This window comes from Kogia breviceps, chromosome 10, assembly GCF_026419965.1.
Source record: "Kogia breviceps isolate mKogBre1 chromosome 10, mKogBre1 haplotype 1, whole genome shotgun sequence".
Taxonomy (NCBI): Eukaryota; Metazoa; Chordata; class Mammalia; order Artiodactyla; family Physeteridae; genus Kogia; species Kogia breviceps.
Window position 1 is genome coordinate 63,862,380 of NC_081319.1, and position 24,156 is coordinate 63,886,535.

Here is a 24,156-nt window from a genome sequence, read left to right on the forward strand (position 1 = left end):
ATTTGTAGGAACACGACTGGTGATAAAGACACAGTGGGTTGTTGAAGAAAGCCAAGTGTACATTCTTCTCCACATTTCGAGCCCTCGAGATTCCTAACTTGAATAAAACTTCTGGAGAAAAAAATCCCCTAGCATCTGAAGTCTGACCCATTTGGGGGTTTACACATACCCAATTTATCTGTAGTCAATTTACTACCAGAACAGTCTCTGTGAAACCTTAAATTAGTACCTTCTCATTGTCATTTTTTCCTAAGAGCACTGCACATATTAACAACAAAACTTTAGCCTAACTTTTAAAATGTTGGGTAAAATGTCATTTTAATGCAACATAATCCGTAAGGTATCACTGAGAAGACAACAGTTATAAATGAATGATTAAAGCTGAAGTCTTCTACCTTTTATCTCATTTTCATAATTTAAGAACTGAAAGCATTTGGAGTAGAACAGCAAAAGCAGTTTATTACTAAAGCTACTTTGCACCAGAATAGTGTTGGGAGGAAGGGATAATAACACCCATTTTATTCTAATGATAGATTTAACATAACACATAATTTAATTGAACATTTGACTAGCTAATAGCCTCTTGACAATTCATGAAAGCAAGTCCAACCTGTTCAAGTCAATGTTTAAATATTAATTCTTATACTGTGTTATCTAGAATTTGTATTCCAAATGCAATGGAAAGCATGGAGATAAGAGTTAAACCCTTAACATGCATACATCTTTATTATACATTAAAATACTGAGAAGAGAGAATATAAGATAAATTTCATTGAATAAAACTTTAAAAAATACACTCTAGAGACTTGGTAACTGCTAAGGGTACCTTTAAATTGCTACTCAAGATCAACAGTGACAAAGATTACACTACTTTTACTAGAAACTACTTTTTATTACATTCCAATTACTTTCCTAGGATATAGCTAATGTGAGTATTCAAGCAAAACAAAATTTTCTTTGAAGGAAAAGCCAAAATCATAACCAATTAAACTAAAGTTTCTGTCCACAAGTTAACTTACAAATACATGGAGAAAACATATGAATGATTATAGACTAACCCATTTATCAATTTTTAAAAATTATTACTAACTAATAATGGCTTAGTACTTTATATATTACACAGTAGCTCATGCATATTCTTATTTCTTTGCAACATTTTAGTAGGTGTTACTGTTGTCCCCTTTTTAATGATGATGTGATTGCAGCTCTGGTGATTAGACACAGAACTGTAAACCTCTGTTCTAAGCTGTGCCCTCTTGGGTTTACATGGCTGGTCAGACATGCCCACCTTCTACACAGCACGCCTGTTCCTCCTGAGAGTGCTGGGGAAAGCACATGGTCTGGAATAAAACAGACCTGGGTTCTAACTCAGGTCTGCTCAAGTACCACCTCTGCCTCCTGGAGAAAAATCATTAAACTCTCCATAAATGGAGGGTATTTATCTCGCAGTGTTGTTTTAAGATTAAACGAAATAAGGAACGTGGAAGGGACTTAGAGACAGCATGCCTGTGTTGCCAGTTCCTAAACCTGCATAAATGTTACCTTCTGCCCTGTCTGCTTCTGCTCGCCAGCCACAGGATTGCTAGAGAAAGCAATGTAACAGTGCTGACTTAGCCGATACAAATGTATGGTCTAGCACGGTTTTCTCATCAGTAAGCAAGACCTAAATAATAAATAACACCCATCTCCTAGGATTGTTTTTTTGTTTGTTTGTTTTTGTGGTACGCAGGCCTCTCACTGCTGTGGCCTCTCCCGTTGAGGAGCACAGGCTCCAGATGTGCATCGGCAGGCGGACTCTCAACCACTGCGCCACCAGGGAAGCACCTAGGATTATTTTAAGAGGATGTGTGTAAAGTATTAATTATGGTTCCTGGCAAATGCGAGGCACTCAGTAAGTGGTAAAACTGGACTCATTCTGCAGCTTTTCAACCTCCGTATTTATCGTAGGTGAACTCCTTTGCTTGTACAGGTCCGGAAGGTGTTATTCTACACTTTCTTCAATTTTCCTCAAGCCCTGACAGCACCAGATCCTTCTGGTAAGTGATCTCCCACTTCCTTAACTGGAAAGACAGGCAGTAGGCACGAGCCTCCCCAGCTCCACTTTCTTCCTTCCAACACTTCTTTATCAACTTAAAATCTCTCATAAAACCTACAGGGGACTTCTCTGGTGGTGCAGTGGTTAAGAGTCCACCTGCCGATGCAGGGGACACGGGTTCGTGCCCCGGTCCGGGAAGATCCCACATGCCGCGGAGCAGCTAGGCCCGTGAGCCACAACTACTGAGCCTGCGCGTCTGGAGCCTGTGCTCCGCAACAGGAGAGGCCGTGACAGTGAGAGGCCCGCGCACCGTGATGAAGAGTGGTCCCCGCTCGCCGCAACTGGAGAAAGCCCTTGCACAGAAGCAAAGACCCAACACAGCCAAAAATAAATAAATAAATAAATAAATAAATTTATTAAAAAAACAAACACACACATGCAGGTCTTGGAATCCTCACTCAACTGCTTACACATTTCATTCCTTCATTCAACACATTTTATTGACTGTCTACAACCTTTCAGGTACTGTGCCAAATGCTGAGTGCACGGGGTAGGGGGAAAGGACAGACAGTCCCTGTTCTCAGGGAGACTAAAAGGAGGGGATTCACACTATGTAATAATCACACTATAAATATATGTTCACAAATGACCTTCCCATTGCCTCAGGCCTCACTCCTCGCTCATCCCCAGCTCCTCATGAATCTCCAGGAGCCCAATGCCCATGCCCACCCCACGTGAAGATAACCTCAGCCCGCACAGGCATCTGTTACAGCTAGCAGTTCCATTTCTTGTCTTCCTGACTTCCTAGGCTTCTAGACACTCTATTTCTGTCGCCTCTATTTCCTCATCTGTCATTAAGACTAGGAAATCTGTCTGCTGTTCTGTACTTTTCTTAGACGTAACTTCCTAAAAACACCATCTATACTAAGAGTAACAAGAACATCTTACTTCTGAAAGCGGCCTCTTTCTTAGTGTCAGGACTCCAGACTATTCATTCTTTCCTTCTCTCCAGTATTTCTAGTAATTCAGTTCTCACTTCAGGCTCCTCCATTTCTACCCTAGATGGCAGGTATTCCTCAAAGTTGAGCCTCTGCTCTCTACATTCCTCTACACTCTCCATCTGCCAGTTCATTTACCTGCAAAAGAGGCTTTTCTCTCAATTGTGTCTGAATTGACTCTCATATCCACATCTCCTCTCACAGGACAGAGCCTTTCACACTCTGAGGGTTCCATAAAGAATCACAGAGGAAGGAAGGAACAGATAAGCTAACTAATCAACCAAGAATTTCTTCTTGGACATCAATTCAAATTTACACATAAAACCAAACCCGTGACCCATTTCTCTCAATTCTGATCCCCGACCTGTCAGCCCCACCCACGACCTGTGCTCACAGAGCTCCCCACCACCTTCCTGTTACCTGTAGCCCGACGGCCCTCCGGCTGTCTGGCGAACTGTTCCCTGAACATTTCCTGAACCCACCTTCTCTATTTTGTTCCAATCTTACCACAAGAAGACCTAACCTGGTCTCTCCCTGTCTCAAGGTTGCACACCACTTCCAGATGATCTTCTGAAAAAACAATTCTCCCCTGTTTAACACTCACTAGTGGCTTTCTCGTGACTAAAAACAAGGTTCATTTAAAGCAACTCTATTCTCGCACTAATCTCCCTCTTTCTTTTTCTCTCTCATCTCCTACTTTCCTAAATTCTACAACACAAACTACAATAGTATTTTGTAAACATTTTTAAGTAGGAAAATCCTCCTTTTAAATGAAATGTTATACAGACTCCAAACATATAAAGGTAAACAAAGGTACAAATACACTTGTTAAAGTGGGGACAGAAATCAAACACCACAGTCTCCCCTGTAAACTTCTGCCCCCTTTGCTCTGGATCCTAAGAGTTCCCAAGAACAGCCTGAAATACACTCCATTAGTCTAAATCCCTTGAACGTTTCCTGAAACAAACTATTGGGTTGGCCAAAAAGTTCATTTGGGTTTTTCCATAAGATGTTATCGAAAAAGTCGAACGAACTTTTTGTCCAACCCAACATCTCTGCTGGAATTTGGTCCCCAGTTCCCTTCTTTCCCCCTAACCTTCCTCTCCAGTCTAGGTTACATGAAGCCTTAATAAGCCAGCACAGACTCTATTCTACCAGCGGAAACTTTACTGATTACTCTCCATCAAGCTAACCTCTCCTTCCTTGGAAGTCCTAGAGTAAGAAGAGCTAGCGCTTACTACATGTGAGAATCTGTGCTAAGTCTTTACCGAATCCTCACTACATCAATCAAATGTATATAGGGATATATCTATATATCCACAGATGTATACATAATTACTGTCCACATTCTACAGATGAGGACACATACCAGGTAATTTGCCGAAGTGTGTATACAGTGGAACTAAACATGAACTCAGCCTGACTCCAAGTCTGTACTCTATATTAGTTCTTTCTGACCTTTTTCATATAAGCACATATTAAATGATATTTGTAAAGCCCTCTAGAGTAAATGGAAAAAGCTACTCACAGGTGAAGGCAACTAACACTGAGTACCCCAGGCCTAGCCTAGCTCCCTGAAGGGCCCAAGGGGTCACCATCGAGTGTACTGGAAATTCAGCAGCAGGGCACCAGCCGAGGAACTCTGCTGCACGTATTCATTTAGTACTGACTAGTACCTAACATGCAGTGGGGCTTCAAATATAGCCTGACATGCAGTGTAGCTTTTGAGAAAGGACAACATTACACTCAAATCGCAACAGAAACAGACAGGAGAACAAACAGCTGAAGATTTTCAACGTCTCTAGTTTGATAAGCTAATGGCCACTTAGATTTCTATGAGGGCAACATCTAAAAGATGGTTCACACCTTCAGTGTGCATCAATTTCACCTGGAGATTTGGGAAACCACCAGCTATGGACCTGCCTCCAAAGTCTGATTCTGAGAGTCAGCATTTCTGACAAATCCCCAGATGGTGCTGAAGTTGGTATTGCCGGTCAGGGTCCTGGGAGAACCACTTTTCTTCAAAAGAAAAACCCAGTAATAAATATGCTTCATATACGCACACACTGCCAGCTTAATACTTAATCCTTTGGTAGTCCATTTTTAATGACACAGGTCTGCTCTAAGTCACGATGTGAGCTGGATTCTGGGACAAAAAATAAGCGTTTTCACAGTGCTAAACATTGCCTGACCCAATTATAACAACATGTAGTAGACCTCGGGTACACCCTCATCAGGGACAAGAACTCAGCTACATCACACATACGTGATCTACGGTGCGCTTAACATCCAAAAGAGTCAGGTCAAAGCAATTCAGACAACAGCTCTATGAGCAATCTGATTAAGAGGACACATTGCTTTGAATTTATGAGAAGAATTATATAGCTCAATTTAACTCTTAACAAAGCTAGTGGCTAAAGGGATTAAATATCCAAGTTCCAAATGAAAGAATATTTTAGTGCTATGTTTCTTCATGCTTTCAACAGAGGTTTGATTAATTTTACCTCTTGCAAACAGGGTGAAGCTTTTTCTCAGGTAGACTGGCATGTAAATTATAATTACAACTAAGAAAAACTTGCATAAAACTGCACTGTGATTCATTAAGTATTTTTTTTGCATAAAGCACAGGTGCATTTATTTCAGGAATCTCAGAAATTATTTAAAGAATAATACATTCAAAGCTTTGAATACCTCTTGTAGAATCATTCACAAATCCAAAGAATCCTATCTGATGCCTAAGTGCAATTTTCAAATGTCCCCAACCCCCACTGAAAAAGCTTTATTATTAAATTTTTAATATATCATAAATATTTACACTCAATACAATTAAATCTAAAATTAAAATCCTACATTATGAAGCTAATATTTTGGGAGTAAAGTATACCCTAAAGCAGTTAGTTTGCTGCAAGATCATTCATAACAACAGAATGTTCTCTGGAAATAGTTCATGTTTTAATACTAGAATCCCTTACCCTCTAGTACAATATGCACCCAAATTAAAATGGTATTCAAATACACTGACAGGTCAGGTCCACAAAGAAGTCTGAAAGCAGAGATTGAAAAATAACAACAACCAAAAATCACAACAACCCCCAAACCAGCTGACAAAAATAAAGCCTTGGTTATAGATCAATGGAACAGGATAGAAAGCCCTGAGATAAACCCACACACCTATCGTCAACTAATCTATGACAAAGGAGGCAAGGATATACAATGGAGAAAAGACAGCCTTTTCAATAAGTGGTGCTGGGAAAACTGGACAGCTACATGTAAAAGAATCAAATTAGAACACTCCCTAACACCATACACAAAAATAAACTCAAAATGGATTAAAGACCTAAATGTAAGACTGGACACTATAAAACTCTTAGAAGAAAACACAGGAAGAGCACTCTTTGACATAAATCACAGCAAGATATTTTTTGACCCACCTCTTAGAGTAATGGAAATAAAAATAAACAAATGGGACCTAATGAAACTTAAAAGCTTTTGCACAGCAAAGGAAACTAAAAGCAAGATGAAAAGACAACCCTCAGAATGGGAGAAAATATTTGCAAAGAAATCAACTGGCAAAAGATTAACCTCCAAAATACATAAACAGCTCATGTAGCTCAATATTAAAAAAACAAAAACAACCCAATCTAAAAATGGGCAGAAGATCTAAATAGACATTTCTCCAAAGAAGACATACAGATGGCCAAGAGGCACATGAAAAGATGCTCAATATCACTAATTATTAGAGAAATGCAAATCAAAACTACAACGAGGTACAGCTTACACCAGTTAGAATAGGCATCACCAGAAAATCTACAAACAATTGATGGAGAGAGTGTGGAGAAAAGGGAACCCTCTTGCACTGTTGGTAGGAATGTAAATTGATACAGCCACTAGGGAGAACAGTATGGAGGTTCCTTAAAAACTAAAAATAGAACTACCATACCACCCAGCAATCCCACTACTGGGCATATACCGAGAGAAAACCATAATTCAAAAAGACACATGCACCCTAATATTCACTGCAGCACTATTTACAAGAGCCAGGTCATGGCAGCAACCTAAATGCCTATCGACAGACAAATGGATAAAGAAGATGTGCTACATATATACAATGGAATATTACTCAGCCACAGAAAGGAACGAAATTGGGTCATTTGTAGAGATGTGGATGGATCTAGAAACTGTCATACAGAGTAAAGTAAGTCAGAAAGAGAAAAACAAATAACATATATTAACACATATATGTGGAATCTAGAAAAATGGTACAGATGAACCGGTTTGCAAGGCAGAAATAGACACACATGTAGAGAACAAACATATGGACACCAAGGGGGCAAAGAGGGTTGGGGGCGATGAATTAAGAGATTGGGATCCACCATCACTTCCTACAAACCCCGATTCGAGACTGATCTTCATCAAACCTCCTCCAGCATGGTCCCCTCTAATAACTTCCCATCTCCACATCACCTCACTCTCTCCTTTTCACCATCGTGTCGTGTAACTGTGTTCTGGTTACTTTTATCTCTCAACTTACCCTATTACCAAATAGATTAAAATCTTAAAGCAAAAGGCTTTTAAAAAAATCAATGTTGGCCCATATAATCTAAAATCCATATTTAAAGAAGCCAAATTCATTTGAACCAAGTGGGATCGTAAGTGGAAACCTTGTCCATACTATTTTCTTTCTGTCAGTAAACTTTCATAGCATCTCAGATTGATTATACAATTTTAGTGAATATTCAAAGATATTAAATTATATATCTTTAAAATTACAGTTATCAATGACCCTACATAGCTGGTCCAAGTTGGCAGTCATTTATCTAGCAAGACCACTTCCTACTGGCTACTAATCCTTCTATTCTTAGTAATTACATTAAAGAGAAAAAAGCCTACATCTGCAGAATCATCTCTGCCACAAGTACACTTTCACAGTTCAGTTCCCACCACCTACAAGATGGGCTACACTCGCTCATCCAAGATCACCCTCCACACGGAATTCCCTTCTTTCTCTGGAGAAATCCCTAACTTCACCCAGCAAATATAACCTCCTCACTGGCACACTCCTCATCTCTTCTCTCAGTCAGCTCCCTCCTCTGTTCTACTATAGAATCCCATGACCACCTCTACCCCACAATTATCTTACTGAATTTGTATGTTTGTATTTATCTGTTTTTTTCCAGGAGACTGTAAAGTCCTCATAAATAAGGGCTGTGTCTTTTACTACAGTGCATCTAGAACAGCACCCATCCATGGTCAACACTCAATGCAAGTCTGCTGAGTAATGGACACAAATTAGATGGAATATGTATGTTCATCTAGACACACACAGACACACACGCGTGCACGCATATTTCTTTGTATTTTTAATAAAAATCACAACTTGACTAATGTATTATTTAAATATTAGTAACTGAGTATATACTGTATTTCTGGACATTTAATAGTAGTAACTAGTTACCACTTCTTATATAGTTGTATATTTTTCCAACCTGTATTCTGATTTAGAAAAATAGATGGAGGAGAACAAATTTGGCTAAAATACTAAAATGACTATTAATATTTTATAACTTGTTAGAAATATACCTCTATCTAAAAAGAAACAAAAAGGATTTATCTTCTCATACTGAAAACCACTTTTTAAAACTTTGGCAGAATTGACCATGCGTCCAGCAAACATCTAAGAGCTGCCAGGTCTTGTGCTAAGTCCTCGAGACCCAAAATGGAAAAATCAGAATCCCTGCATACAAGTGACTCAGAATCCACTCTTTTTTTTTTTTTTTTTATCATGTTCCTTCTTATCTGTATCAAAACTCATACTGAACAATGAGTTCTGGGTTGCAAAAGAGGATTCAGAATCCACTCTTAAGACACACATGCAAACATAAATACTATAATTTGATAAGTTATAAAGATGACATGTATAAAATTCAATGAAGGTAGATCAATATAGGTATTTATTCCTAATATAGCAGAAAAAAAATGAAAACTGCAATTAATGAACAACGAACTAAGTGTCAGACAATAAACTAGAAGCCCTATCCTCTGCTATGATAAACTTTAAGGGCTCTTAACCTTTTTATGCCATGGACTCCTGGGCAAGCCAATGATGAGAACTCCCTTTTAATCTATAAATCGATAACTTCTATTGCAAATTTCAGGTTACACTAAAATTCTTGGTTTCATTCAGGTTCAAGTTCACTATAAATGGAATAACAGCACATTAACAAATAACTGCATAGTACTATGCTCTAATTTATGTGAAGGAATTTGGGAAAATGGGCCAAGTTTTCTAGTTTTCTGTGTATTTATTTTTATGGGGACTTATTATTTACTTTATTCAAAAACATTTATTGAGCTCCTACTATGAGTCGGGTATGTTCTAGGTGCTTGAATATGAAGCAGTGAACAAGAAAGACAAGATATCTGCTTCTCTATAGTTTTATTCTAATTGCAGGTGATAAACAAATAAACAATAAATAAATATGAGGTAGTGAGAAGTGCCCCAAATTATAAGAGCATACCTGGTAGCAAGTCACTAGGAGCCGTATAAGGTGGCACCTCTACATGATATTAAAACCATCTACTGGCATGTGTACGCTAGTCTGAAAATAGTTTTAAAAGAAGAGAAAAATAACCATTCCAAACTAACAACTCTGAATAAGCATTTTATAGACAGATGGCTACTTCTTACATACACAGAGGGACTTAGTACATCGAATTCCTAATAAACAATAACTAACAGTGAGCATCAGAACCTTCAGCTGCTTCCACAATCACATTATTACTATTCAAAACTGACTATAAGAGGGAATTCCCTGGCAGTCCAGTGGTTAGGACTCTCACTGCCAAGGGCCCAGGTTCAATCCCTGGTTGGGGAACTAAGATTCCACATCCCACAAACTGTGTATCGCAGCCCCCCCACCCCAACACACACACAAAAAACTGACTATAAGAGAAAACAAGAATTTGTAGATTATAATACAAAAATTGCTTAACCTTAATAAGGGGTATCTAGGAACATGCTACTTTAATACACTCTGGATGACAGTTACAAAAACTAATACAAACAGTTTTAGATTATTTTACAATACAGACAACAAATTCCCCTCCAACATTAAGTAAAACCTTAGAGAGAAAAGTATTCAAAGTTTTTTTAAAACAAACAAACAAACAACTAAATAAATGCCTGCAACAAACCAAGCAAGGAAGATGAGAGAAAGAGACAGTCACTGCTCAGGCAGTCAATTTACAAGGAACAAAGCTTAATTTTTGGAAAGGAGTTAGGCAGAAGAAATGTTCAGTTCTAGGCAGTGTAGCTGCAGAGAAGAGTTACAGCTCAAAAGTGCTGGAAGTACTGATTGCTTCCTGCTGCCTTGAAAGAAATGGCAAGGTACCCATAAGTTTTGCTCAGATGCACAAAGCAATGTATCTCAAGTAAGTTACAATGAGGGCATGAATGTAAAGAGAAAGAAGTCAGACATACGGTCATCTGGGAAACCACAGTAAAGAAGTCCAGTTGACACTGACTAAATCACTTCAAAAATATCCTACACTGTCAGGAAATAAGCTATTCAACAGAAGTGAATGTGCCAAATCATTCCTGGGTTCAATATCAAGTCCTTTAATTAGAGCACTACAAAAAATGTCTAATATATCCTCCATAATCATTCTCTATAAATAGTATTTTAAGCAATCAATTTTCTACACCTCTAAAGAGTATTTTTAATTGTATGTACCATTTAACAAGTAGGTACAATTATTAAGTTGAAGAGAATATTTTCATAAAGGGATACTAAATTACATTTCATTGGAAAAATACGTTAAGAAGATATAATTGAGAAAAATATGAATGTTTACAGAAACAGACTCTAACAACACTAAACAGACAGTAAATCCTAAGTGTACATTAAAATCTTTTAGTCAAAATAATACATTTGCTGTAATCAATAATAAGCTAATGAAAATACAGACTGCTATGTATTATCTAGAAAGGTAAAAATTATTTTCTTTTACAATAATTTTTGAAAAAAACTACTTTTACGTTATAAAATAAAAACCCCATTTGAAAATAATTTTCAAACACATAGGTTTAAAAATAACGAAATACTGATGACATTGATAGGAGGCCATCCCAGATACACACAAAAGGAGGGCAGTCAGTGAACATACGCACAAGCCAAAGGCCTGGCACCCAGAAGAGTTCCCATATCTCACGCTCCTCTTTTCCCTGCTTAGTTACAGCACAAACTAAGCTAAAATGCTACCTCAACTTCTCTTTCTCTTCACTTCAAAACCACAGCTCATAAATACTTATCTACTGTGACAGTTAATTTTTTGACCATCAGGGTGCCCAGACCAGTCAGACGTTATTTCAGGTGTGTCTGTGAGGGTGTTTCTAGACGAGGTTAACATCTGAATTGGACTGAGCAGAGCAGATGCCTCCCCCATTGCGGGGGTGGTGGTGGGGGTGGTGGTGGGGTGGTGGTGGTGGTGGTGGTGGTGGTGTCTCATCCAATCCTCTGCAGGCCTGAATGGAACAAAAAGGCCAACCCTCCTGCGACTAAGAGGTTATTTCCTCCTGCCTGAGGGCCACGAGCTCAGATGGATTTTTTTTCCTGCCTTCAGACTCAAACTGGAACACCGGCTCTTTCTTCCTGGGTCTCTAGCCTGCTGCTCACAGAGTTTGGTGACTCAGCCTCCATAATCACACAGGCCATTCCATACAATACATCTCTTTTTGTACATGTGTACACACACACACACACACACACACACACACACACACACACACTCCTACAGAAATACAACTCAGAATGCAATTTCAGTTAAAACAACTACTGGCAGTTTACCTACCAAGAAGACGACTCTTCATTCAAGCATTATTTTACATCTTACATTGCTGTTTCAATCTTACCCTTTAAACTGAATCCACTTTCCCAATCTTTTGTTAAGCAACTATTAGATTAATATGTGAGTTTCTTTTTACCTAAATGAAACTGTAGGCACACTTACAGAATTTTCAACTACATTTCGGGGCATATTCATAAAAAAACCTTTTAGTCTTCAGACCAAATTAGAATTTCAGTTTCTGCTCTGATTTTTCAAAATTACCTTGTCTGGATCCATCTTTCCTCTGATAAATTCCTGCTTCCAGAACTGCAATGCCTGTTCCAAGGTTAGGCCAATGCCCTTCAGGAAGAGGCCGTACTGCATGCGGCCCCCATGACGAAGATGGTGATTTTCCCGCAGGGCTTTATGTAGCTGACGCATGCAAGGTGGGAAGGATTTGGTAGAAAGCTACAAGAAAAAAGAGTGTTTTGTTATTTATCAGGTCCCCCACAATATTTGTTGCAAAAATCAATCTAATTTGCAAATCGTAAATTCAGTTTAATTGGAATAAAAACAAAAAACAGTAAGGAAGTTATTACTGTCTCACTGTGATTACAGATTCTTTTTCTTATTATTTTAATATTGATTACATGTCAAAATGATATTTTAGATATGCTGCATTGAATAAAACATATTATTAAATTTATTTTACCTATTTCTTTTCTTTTTATAATTTTTAATTAAACGTTTTCTTTTGAGATAACTGTAGATTCCTATGCAGTTGTAAGAAATAATACAAAGAGATGTCATGTACCTGGTATCCCCCAAAGGTAATATCCTGCAAATCTGCAGTATATTATCACAAGCAAGATACTGACACTGATGCAATACACTAGTCTTAGATTTTCTGTTATACTCACATGTTCATTTCTGTGTACATGTGTATATAATTTTATGTAATTTTTCACATGTGTAGGTTCATGCATCCCCCACCACAAGGATCCCTCATGTTTCCATTTTATAACCCCCCATCTTCTGTACCCTGCCCCCGCCATTCCCTAACCCTTGGCAACCACTAATTGTTCTCCGTCTCTATAATTTTGTCATTTCAAGAGTGTTATACAAATAGCATCATAGAGTTTAATGTTTTGAGAGTGGCTTTTCACTCAGCATTCCCACAAAATTCATCTAAGTTGTTGCAGGTATCAATAGCTCATTTTCTTTTTTTATTGCTGAGCAATAGTCCACGGTGTTGACATGACACCATTTGTCTAACCATTCACTCGCTGAAGGACATTTGGGTTGTATCCAGTTTGGGGCTATTTCAAACAAATGAGTGTACAAGTTTTCATGTAAACCTAAGATTTTATTTTCCTGGGATAAATGTTCAAAAGTACAATTGGTGAATCACAGATGAACTTTTAAAATAACCCCAATACAAAGTAAAACATAAAAATAAGAGAAATGGTTCTCAAAATGTGAATTCAAATAAATGTGTTAAAGAAATTAACAATTAAAAGAAAACCTTTTTTGGACTTCCCTGGTAGCACAGTGGTTAAGAATCCTCCTGCCAATGCAGGGGATATAGGTTCGAGCCCTGGTCTGGGAAGATCTCACATGCCATGGAGCAACTAAGCCCATGCGCCACAACTAACGAGCGTGCACTCTAGAGCCCGCGAGCCACATGTGCTGAGCCCGCATGCCACAACTACTGAGTCCACAAGCCTAGAGCCTGTGCTCTGCAACAAGAGAAGCCACTGCAATGAGAAGCCCGCGCACCGCAACAAAGAGTAGCCCCTGCTCACTGCAGCAACTAACCCCAATGCAGCCAAAAATAAACAAATAAATAAATAAATAAATAAAATTATTTTTAAAAAAGGAAATCTTTTTCATCTATGGTCTCAACTGCGTTCTCCCTGCAGCATCCTCCTGAGACTTAACTCCCACCTCTCTCGGGCTCCTCAGCAGGTTCAACTTTGCCCGTGAGCAGGGACAGGTCTCACTTTGCTCCCTTGACTGACCAGGCAGCTTCTTCATCTTTCACAGTAACAACTTTACTTGATTATAATTTTTCATAGGAAGATGACCTATTCATTCCAAACTCCAAAAGCTCAGGGTCTCCCCCTACTCACCATTATAACTCTTGTTTCCAAGCATTAAAACCTCACCTGTGTATTTTTAATTTATTTTAAGTAATTTGCTAATTGTCTAAACAAAGATTAATTATGGCTGACTCAGTTTCCCTTTTTTGGGGTAATGCAGAAATTCTACAATGTATTAAAGAGAAATTCTATAAAGTAAAAGTATAGTAAAGTGTGCACTCTTTCATTCTCCTATGGAGCCACAAAGTGAAGCAGAAATCATCTGCCTACTAATCTAGTGGCAACACAAGATGAGAGCCTACCCTTAGTGTCATGGAATAAATTTTGTATCCTCCTCAAATTTATATGCCAAGTCCTAAACCCACGACCTCAGAATGTGGTTGTATTTAGAGCTGGGACCTGTAAGGAGGTAATCAAGGTTAAATGAGCTCATGGGAGTGGGGCCCTGGTCCAAGGTGACTGGGATCCTTCTAAGCAGAGGAAGAGACACAGGGATGAGCAGCCACCTAGAAGCCAAGGAGAGAGGCCTCAGGAGAAACCAAACTTGCTGATACCTTCATCATGGAATTCTCGCCTCCAGAACTGTGAGAAAATAAGCTTCTGTTGTTTAAGGCACCCAGACTGTGGTATTTTGTTACAACAGCCCTAGCAAATGGATATACTTAGTATTTTCCATTTCTCCTTTACTAAATGTATATGGTATTTAAATATAAACAATCAACACTATTTAGCTGTCATCACTTAAAAAGAATTCCCCCTTTGGAAAACTGATTAAATCCTGTTTTTATCAGACTACAAATAATTGTCTGATTTTTTGGTTTTCCTATGATGAAAAAAAAAATCGTATGTATAGCACACGGGATTTCTTTTAAAAATGACTGGCAAGCAATGAAACAACATTCTCTCCCATCTCCCCACCTGCAAAATAATCTTTGGTTGAAGAAAATCTGTGCTTCCTCCACTGACAAAGGTTTAAGTTTAAAAGGATGAGATGCTTACCGAATCGATCTGATCTAAAGAAACCTTCCCAACATTTCCCTGTGTACTGTAGTCTTGACCAGTGTATGAATGACTAAAAACAAAAAGAACAAAATATTAAAATAGGATTTGTAAAACGTATTTTGATCACTTCAAAGGAAATCTTTAAAATTCTGATATAAAGTCACAAAGAGAAAACATTTTACACATACCTTAGGAAAAACATAGCCAAGTATTTTATAGGTACTTAACAGAATACATTTAAGTAACTTTCCCAAAATTAATACAGAAATACAGTGCTCATCTGGATCTCCCGATTCCTAATCTAGGGTTCCATTTCCATTTTTTGGAAGCAATAAAGTTGTTAAAGTTAACACCTCTCCCACTGACCCCTTATAACAGCATGGCAGCAGAGCTAGGAATAAATGGGAGCTTATGTCCAGAGCCATCATTCAGTAGGGCCTTGAGTGAGTCACCTAGACTCTCCACACCCCAGGATCCCTGTCCATCAAATGTAGATGACAGTGCCTGCCCTGCAGTGTTGACAGGAGGTCCGAATTGAAATAATTTTTGTTAAAGGACCCGACATATAGTAATCACTATTCATTAAAATAAGTAACATGTGAACAGCACTTTACATGTACAGAGTCCTTATCTATATCCTCTAATTACATCCTCACAACAGCCCCAAGAGAGCAGGTTTATTTTACATTTGAGAAGTGAGGAACTTGTTAGATGAGAGAGCAAGTCAGCAGTGCAGCAGGAACTCAAACTTTTTGACTCCCAACTTCCTGTTTCTTCACTATACCATGCCATTCTCTTCCCTGTGATATATTTTCCTCTTGTATTATTTACAAATTAGGAAATATAACATGGCACATACTACCTAAAGCCCTCCACCTGTGTACATTATCATCTCCTTGACACAACTCCACACCCATAGCTCCATCACCACTGACTCAGATGCAGACATTCAGGGACCACGTGGCGAAGAACAGGTGCAAGGTTACATAGAAAACCACAGTCAAACTGTGGTTTATGCAGACTCCACAACTAAAGGGAAGTTCTGGAGTAAAATATCATTACAACAAGGGATTCCCGATGCTCTGCTTTCTACCTGCTCAGCACTATAGCTTCTTGCTGCTGGATAACACACACCCTCAAGATGCTCTGTAGAAGGGCTGTTGTTCCTACAATCAATCAATAATCAATCAGGTTATTGGTTAAACAATGGGTACGGATTATGAAGCAAAACTACTGGATATCTCGGGACGATGCAGCCACTGAGAAAGAGACTGTCACAAGTGTAGATGTCCCCTTCCGCAGTCCTCCCTCCATGGGCTAAGAATGGCCTGAGAATCACTCTGAGAGCAGGACAAGCAGAATGCCAGAGAGTGACACAGAATGAACCTGTACCTAAAACACATCTTCTTGCCTTTGGTATTATATCTCCCTCCAGTAACAAATTTCTGACAGCATATCACTGGACTCTATCCATTCCCTTTATCATAGTAGTGCCATGCCACACAAAACTCATGCTAAGTTAAACCGACAGCTTCCATTTAATTTTAATATTTTACATTTTAATATAGAACACAACCAGAGAATTGTTTCAGTGAAATCCCCCCAAATAAAAACATATTTCATAAAGAAGATGTGGCACATATATACAATGGAATATTACTCAGCAATAAAAAGAAATGAAACTGAGTTATTTGTAATGAGGTGGATAGACCTGGAGTCTGTCATACACAGTGAAGTAAGTCAGAAGGAGAAAAACAAATACTGTATGCTAACACATATATATATATATATATATATATATGGAATCCAAGAAAAAAATATGTCATGAAGAGACTAGGGGTAGGACGGGAATAAAACACAGACCTACTAGAGCATGGACTTGAGGATATGGGGAGAGGGAAGGGTAAACTGTGACGAAGTGAGAGAGTGGCATGGATATATATACACTACCAAACGTAGGGTGGATAGCTAGTGGGAAGCAGCCGCATGGCACAGGGAGATCAGCTAGGTGGTTTGTGACCACCTAGAGGGGTGGGATAGGGAGGGTGGGAGGGAAGGTGATGCAAGAGGGACGAGATATGGGAACATATGTATATGTATAACTGATTCACTTTGTTGTAAAGGAGAAACTAACACACTACTGTAAAACAGTTATACTCAAATAAAGATGTTAAAAAAACCCACATATTTCACTTTCCAATATGTCTTATACACAGGGCAGTGAAAACAGCATAGGCTATGAGTCTGAAGACTCGCTTTTGTTTTTGTTCTTTAAATCATTGGTTTGGCAAACTGGTAATCTGCACTATTCTCATTTATAAAATGGTATTAATAAGGCCAGGCCTGCCTAACTAACAGAAATCCTGGGGAGATCAAATGAAATAATAAATTCAAAGTGCTAATTAAAATCAGTAAAGCATATTCCAGTACACAGAGCAACTGCAGTCTTGACCAGTAAGTACAGAGGAACACAAAACAAAACAAAATAAAACAGGATGGGAAGGGAGGCAGCATGATCCTGTAGAGGAGTCATCCCCCATTTGGGAGATGCTAGCCCGCTCCATTGACCCCTGTAAGCCTTCGCTTCTTAGGCTATAAATTGATCACAATCATCTAACAGGATCGTTCAGCTCAAATAGATGAACAAATACAAAAGTCCCGTATAAATGGTAAAATGATGTACAAACATGATTATAGTCACTGAGTAGTTTTCTCAGCCCAGATTAAGAGAAGTTTACAAAGTACAAAGAGAAGGGCTTCCCTGGTGGCGCAGTGGTTGAGAATCTGCCTGCCGATGCAGGGGATACGGGTTCGTGCCCCGGTCCGGGAAGATCCCACATGCCGCGGAGCAGCTGGGCCCGTGAGCCATGGCCGCTGAGCCTGCGCGTCCGGAGCCTGTGCCCCGCAACTGGAGAGGCCACAACAGTGAGAGGCCCGCATACCACAAAAAAAAAAAAAAAAAAAATTTAAAAGTACAAAGAGAAGATGTATAAAGAGGACACATATGTTTGCCTGAATGCCAGTATAAAATGCTTGTTCCTCAAAGTTTTAATAGAATATGCAAAAGGACCAAATTCCAAGAAAAAAAAGTAAGAAAGAGAATGGTAGCAATGATAAATGCAAAGAATTTACTGGGTATAAATAACTATAGAGAGAATATAAGGAAACCGTCAGGCATCATACTTCTAAAAATATTATAAATAGACAAGAAGACGGTCACCAGCCAACCCAGTAAGGGCAAGTGTGGAACCCTGGAAGAAAAGTGACAGAAATGAAGAATTGAAGCATAAGAATTGGGAATGAGATTCCTCTTCCACTCATTCAGAACCAGAAAGGATAACTTATATCTTGGTTAAAGGAGTTGGTACGTCACAGCTATTTAATACATACTTGAACAGTTATGGATAGATGAAGCCAAGGGGGAGGATTTTCAGATATAAGAAAGACAAATCATGAGAAGCAGTGTATCCAATGATCTGCAGGCAGAAAGAACCATAAAATGATTTTGGACAAGAGTTCACATAATCAGGTTTATACTCGAGAAAGAAAGTGTAGAGAAATTACTAGAAAAGGAGGGATTGGGAAATGGAAAACCAGTTGCAAGAATATTGCAATATTCCGGGCAAGAGAAGTTTTTGTAAACACCTGCAGTAAAGTAATGGCAATAGATGGAGAAAGGAAGGCAATCAAGGTAAAAGAAAAAAGAACAAATAGTGCTGCCATAAAAGAATAAAAATCCTTGGGGCTTCCTTGCTGGCGCAGTGGTTAAGAATCCGCCTGCCAACGCAGGGGACATGGGTTTGAGCCCTGATCCGGGAAGATCCCACATGCCGCAAAGCAACTAAGCCTGTACGCCCCAACTACTAAGCCTGCGCTCTAGAGCCCGCGAGCCACAGCTACTGCTGCCCGCGCACCTAGAGCCCGTGCTCCACAACAAGAGAAGACACATCAATGAGAAGCCCGCGCACCGGAACGAAGAGTAGCCCCCGCTCACCGCAACTACAGAAAGCCCGGGGAAAGCAACGAAGACCCAATGCAGCCAAACATAAATAAATAAATTTATTTTTTTTTAAATCCTTAATAACAATTCACATTAGCTTGTGAGACTGGACCTTTGGCTTTTACTTGGAAGTGCCCAGGGATGTTATAAGATGAGACTCCTAACAGCCCCCAGGGCAGGTAAGGCACCTTCTACTACCCTCAGAGCCCTGTGGCCGCTTCGTATCACACAGCTTCCAAATGAATGCAGCTGCTACACTAATGAGCAAAAACATACATAATGAACTGTCAAAATATAGTCTTAGTTTTATGATTTTAAAAACTTGGTCAATTTTATTAACAAACATTTCTTAATCATGATACTGGGGAAACAGAAAAAGTAATAAAAACTTTTTATAACAGTTTTTAATTTAAAAAAAAATTTACTGTAATTTTTAACAGTAAAAACAATGTCTAATTGGTTCGATAATACCTACAAACAAACCCAGCAGAAAATACTGTTTTCAGCTCATTTTAAATAATCACACCTTTAAGAAACACTCGCTGTCACTGATGTACAGTTTTTTGTTTTTTGTGTTTTTTTTCTGTGGTACGCGGGTCTCTCACTGTTGTGGCCTCTCCCGTTGCGGAGCACAGGCTCCGGACGCGCAGGCTCAGCGGCCATGGCTCACGGGCCCAGCCGCCCCGCGGCATGTGGGATCTTCCCGGACCGGGGCACGAACCTACGTCCCCTGCATCGGCAGACGGACTCTCAACCACTGCGCCACCAGGGAAGCCCAGTTGAACAATTTTATATGTATTAAAACATTCTTAAATTTTGACCCATTTCAGAAAAGTATATGATATGAGTTTATTAGGGTTGTTAAAAGTAAGCATGTGATAAGGAGGTGACATTTGGGGATAATAAAAAAAGTCTGTTTTTCTCAGCATCTAGAGGAACAGGCACAAGCAAAGCCAAGGAAATTTCACAGTGTATAGACGAAGATGTTGGGTTAGGTGGCAAAAGAGACAAGCAGAGGCAAGGGTGAAAAAGAACTGAAACTGGGCAGGTAGGTCCTGAAACGCAGGTCTCTGAACAAAAACCGTTAAAATAAAGAGCCAATTCTATCTCCTTTTGCAATAACATAGTGCTAAATCATGAATTTAATAAAAATGTGAGGTTCTGTCAAGTTTAAAACCTTTAAAAACCTACACCTGTGCATAATAGTATTTTCTAAGAAAACTGAATTTTGCAAACACAGAAGTAATTTCAGTGTTTATCCTTGGTTATTCTGTTTTGTTTTGAGGTGATGGTCCTAAGTTATCCAATCTACTCTAAGAGAACTAATGGTACACAAAATATATAAAAGCATCTTCCTACTGCTGCATTTGTTCAGTAAGCCTACATGCAACTTAATTAAAACTCAGTCACATCTGAGGAACTTTTTCCTCCCACATTGTCTTGCTCATTAAACAGTAAGAGGTAAGCAGAGTTAGTTTTCCAATAAGGCTAAAAACACAGTAAACAGAAAATTGTAAAACCAACAGTTTCAAAAAATTAAGAGCTTAAAGGAGAAGAGACTTTCAAAATATCCATAACACATATTTACATAACCATATTTGACACGATCCTATTTTCAATCCAATTAAACAATCCGATAGAGGGGTGGGAGGAGGGCTGAGGGCATAACAGAGACAGGAAGGCACAATCAGTCACAACCACACAGAACCAGTTCTCCCAAACACTACCACACACACATCAAATCTACACAACAGAAATGCAGTGGATATATAAAGAGGTAAATCAGAAACACACACATCTGCACACATCTGATCTGTGAAAGGCAGACCCATGCCTGGTCTTTGTAGAAACAACAGAAATATAAGCCTTGGTCAATACACCACCGATGTCAACACGGGCACTTAGATTTCAACAGGGAGTCGCTTTTGAGTGCTGAAAATAAGAGGCGAAAACAAAAAGAAATTATATGAAAGTGGATTTGTGGCTCTCATGACAAGATTAGCTGGTTAAGGAAAACCCCTTTCCTGCTGTGGCCCTGATCTCAGCACATGATGGCCCATCACAACTCTGCTCGAGTGGCCTTCACGAGTCCCACCACTAAGACATGCCACAGGACACAGCTGGCAAAAGGGGTGACACCTCTCCAATCATTTTCCCATTTTCCGATTAGTGATGCAACTTGAGGGAGGGAATAAGGAGTAGTGGAATAGTTGCAACATTTTAGGAATTAGCTGCAATTCTGCCTCATTTGCATAATTTTTCCAAGTCCAATCTGCCCAAAGCAATCAGGGAGCACAGCAGAGTAAGGGAGTGAGCCAAGCAGACTGACGAGGAGCACAGGTATCAGACCTGCTGGTCCTGTCTGCGCTACACTCCCTGTGTGACTTTGCTTTCAGTTCCCTCACTGGGAAACAGGGATCACAAAAGGGGTCACGAAAGCACCCCCTCCGAGGACTGCTGTGAGGATCAAATGAGATGTCTATAAGAGTTTACCACACGATTTTTCACTCAAACTGTTTTTTTTTAAATTGTGAATAATATTTTATTTAGTCATTTTTGTTTACAACTGAAGCTCTGGGAATTCAAAATTAATATCCTTGACCGTGAGCTTCTTACAGACACCAGAAAATGTTCCAACCTTGTGTTCCACATTGTTCTGCTGTGCTTTATCCAAATGAACCTTTATGAGTTGGCTGCCAACCAGCTTCACGCGGATTCTCTTGCCCACAATCTCACTTGGGAAAACCAAGTCCTCCAGGATGGCATCGTGCACTGCTGTCAGAGTGCAGCTCCTGGGATGCTTTTGCTTATTTTTTGTACAGCTTTTGCAAGTTGGCTTAGGCAGAATTCTCCTCTGCGCGATAAAGACAAGGTGCTTCCCGCTGAACTTCTCCAACTCACACACTAGCGGACCTGGATTTTTCTGGAAAGATTTCAGTTGAGGAATGGGAACAAGATATGATAGCTTTCCAACCACTACCAGCTTCAATTTCCTCAGTGGTCATGATGTTCAGCTCCCACAGCAGGGCCTTGAGGTACAAGTTCATCTCCAGCTTCAGAAGGACATGGGAGATGCCCAACTCAAACTCATCTGGCTTCGTACCATTGGGCTTGGCAATCTTCATGCTGGAACTAAACATGGCCTGGACCTTGCCAATGCGGCCAACACTTCACTCAAATTGTAATCATCATTACCATCCAGGCCTCAATTTGTTACATATGGACGTTTTGGTTGTTGTTTCTCTCTACTCTTTAACATTCACTACTTTCTTCCCTTGAATATCAGGAAAAAATGTATTTCTTTCCTATCTTCTTTATACTATCACATAAAATATTTAATCTTAAAGTAAAATTTAGATGTCCTTGAATAACCTGATGATCTGAAAGGTTTTATCTATAGCTACACTCTTAGAGAGTTTCCACAGTGCAAAACTTCAACCTCAAACACTGCAGGTTTCAATGGAACCCAGCTTTGCAGAGCTGCATATCCAATATGGTAGCCACCAGCCAACTGTGACGAAGCTGCACTTGAAATGCAGCTTAGTCAGAATTAAGAAGTTCCATGAGTGTAAAATTTGCACTGGCTTTCAAAGACTTGGTATGAAAAAATAACGTAAAACATTTCATTAATAAATTTTCCTATCGATTATATGTTGAAATGGTATTCTGGATATGAGTTAAATAAGATATTACTAAAATTAATGTCACTGAAGTAATTTAAAATTACACATGTGGCTCATATTTGTGGTGCCCATATACTTCTGGACAGCACTGTCGTAGAGTGAGGACAGTGACATGAAGCAATCAAGTGCTTCCCCTGAGGACTAGGTCCACATGCAGAAACACCAGTTGACCTACCCTGACTTCTATTTGCCAAGTGAAGATCAGACTCTGCTGGTCATAAGTGGAATACAAGCTGCAACTGGGCCACTAAAGGAATGCCCAAGTCAACTGTAAATATGCTTGTTTTCATAACCCTGTGCTTGGGAATCAAGGTTTCAAACTTTAGCCACACCCTCCCATTTCTACTATCAGGGAAGCAATCATGAATTCTGATTAGCTTGGAGGTAACCGGAATCACTGGCGGGGGAGGGTGTGTGTGTATGTGTGACACATTTTTGTCTGGGAGTCTCTGGGGCTGCGTACTCACCTCAACACTTAATCACAACAGTCCATTCTCCTCTCATCTGTAACAAGGTGTGCTGGGGGCCAGGGGTGGGGGGTGGGGGTGGGTATGAATCCAGAAGACCGAAGGACCCTGGGCTAGGCCAGACAGAACCTGCCTCCCATCCTCAGGGGGCACCTCTACACCCTTCCTCCCCACCAACAAACAGCCTCTGAGGTTCATAAAATAGTAATACATAAAACACATTTCCTTTCTTCATCAGCTATTTCCCAGTACTCTTGAAAGAGGTTAACACTATTTACTCCTTTCTATCTGGCAGCTATAGTTTATCATAGTTTAAAAACTAGTATCAAATTAAAAAGCAGTGAAGAAAGCATCACGAGTAATCAAAACTGATCTCTGCATCAAGGAAACAGATTTCTTTGTTTAAATTTAAAAGTAAGCTAATACATCTTTCAAAATGAACTGTAATTTCCTACATCATCCTATAAAAGTATACCAAGTCCCAATACAACCCTTTCACATGAAGTCAGGTGTAATCATAGCACAAATGGAAAAACAATTTCAAAAAGAGGAAACAAAGGTTTTGAATATCACCCATAATATCCATTTTTGCAATCACAATTTTACCCACTTTGGATGTTAAAAAAAATACTCTGACCACATAAGCTAGGCTATTCAGACATTTAGAAAGCACAATCCCTGCAGTTTGGATTTCTTGGGTGTGTAGGAAATCAAGGGAACCACAGTTACAATGTATCACTTCCTGCTGTGAGGATATCACAGGAAAATTCACTCAATAGCTGTCACCACTGAAATTGAAATGAGTTTCTTTCTACAGCTAAATCCCTAGTAAATGGTATCCCACTTGTGTTAGCCCAAGTGATTTTCCCTGCAGTTACTCCAAATGAGAACACAATCAATAAAATTCTGCTATAAATTGAATGTAAATTATTTTTCCACAAGCATGAATTTTACTCAATTTTGCGTAAAAAAAATTCTCTGCGAAAAACTACCATCAGACGATACGTAGGATAATGATCTGTATTTCCCTACAATTGAGAGAA

General features: G+C 39.3%; 1 protein-coding gene, 1 non-coding gene and 1 pseudogene across 6 annotated transcripts in view; all 3 read right to left on the reverse strand.

Annotated features, from left to right (window-relative positions):
- PRIM2 (DNA primase subunit 2) overlaps window positions 1–24,156 on the reverse strand; it is a 286,959-nt gene that overhangs the window by 77,097 nt on the left and 185,706 nt on the right. For all 5 annotated transcript variants that reach the window (XR_010835029.1, XM_059078130.2, XM_059078127.2 and 2 more), the window contains exons 9-10: window positions 14,961–15,033; window positions 12,142–12,327 (exon numbers count right to left, since the gene is read on the reverse strand). Coding sequence is in view for 4 of the 5 variants with exons in the window: in XM_059078130.2 (XP_058934113.1) it covers window positions 12,142–12,327; window positions 14,961–15,033 (259 nt within the window). In the remaining variant the exon portion in view is untranslated. The remainder of the gene's footprint in view (window positions 1–12,141; window positions 12,328–14,960; window positions 15,034–24,156) is intronic.
- LOC131764709 (small nucleolar RNA SNORA40) lies at window positions 8,815–8,920 on the reverse strand. The gene has a single exon (XR_009337918.1). It is a non-coding gene; the product is annotated as a small nucleolar RNA SNORA40 (small nucleolar RNA).
- On the reverse strand, window positions 21,524–22,103 carry LOC131764634 (small ribosomal subunit protein eS7-like; annotated as a pseudogene).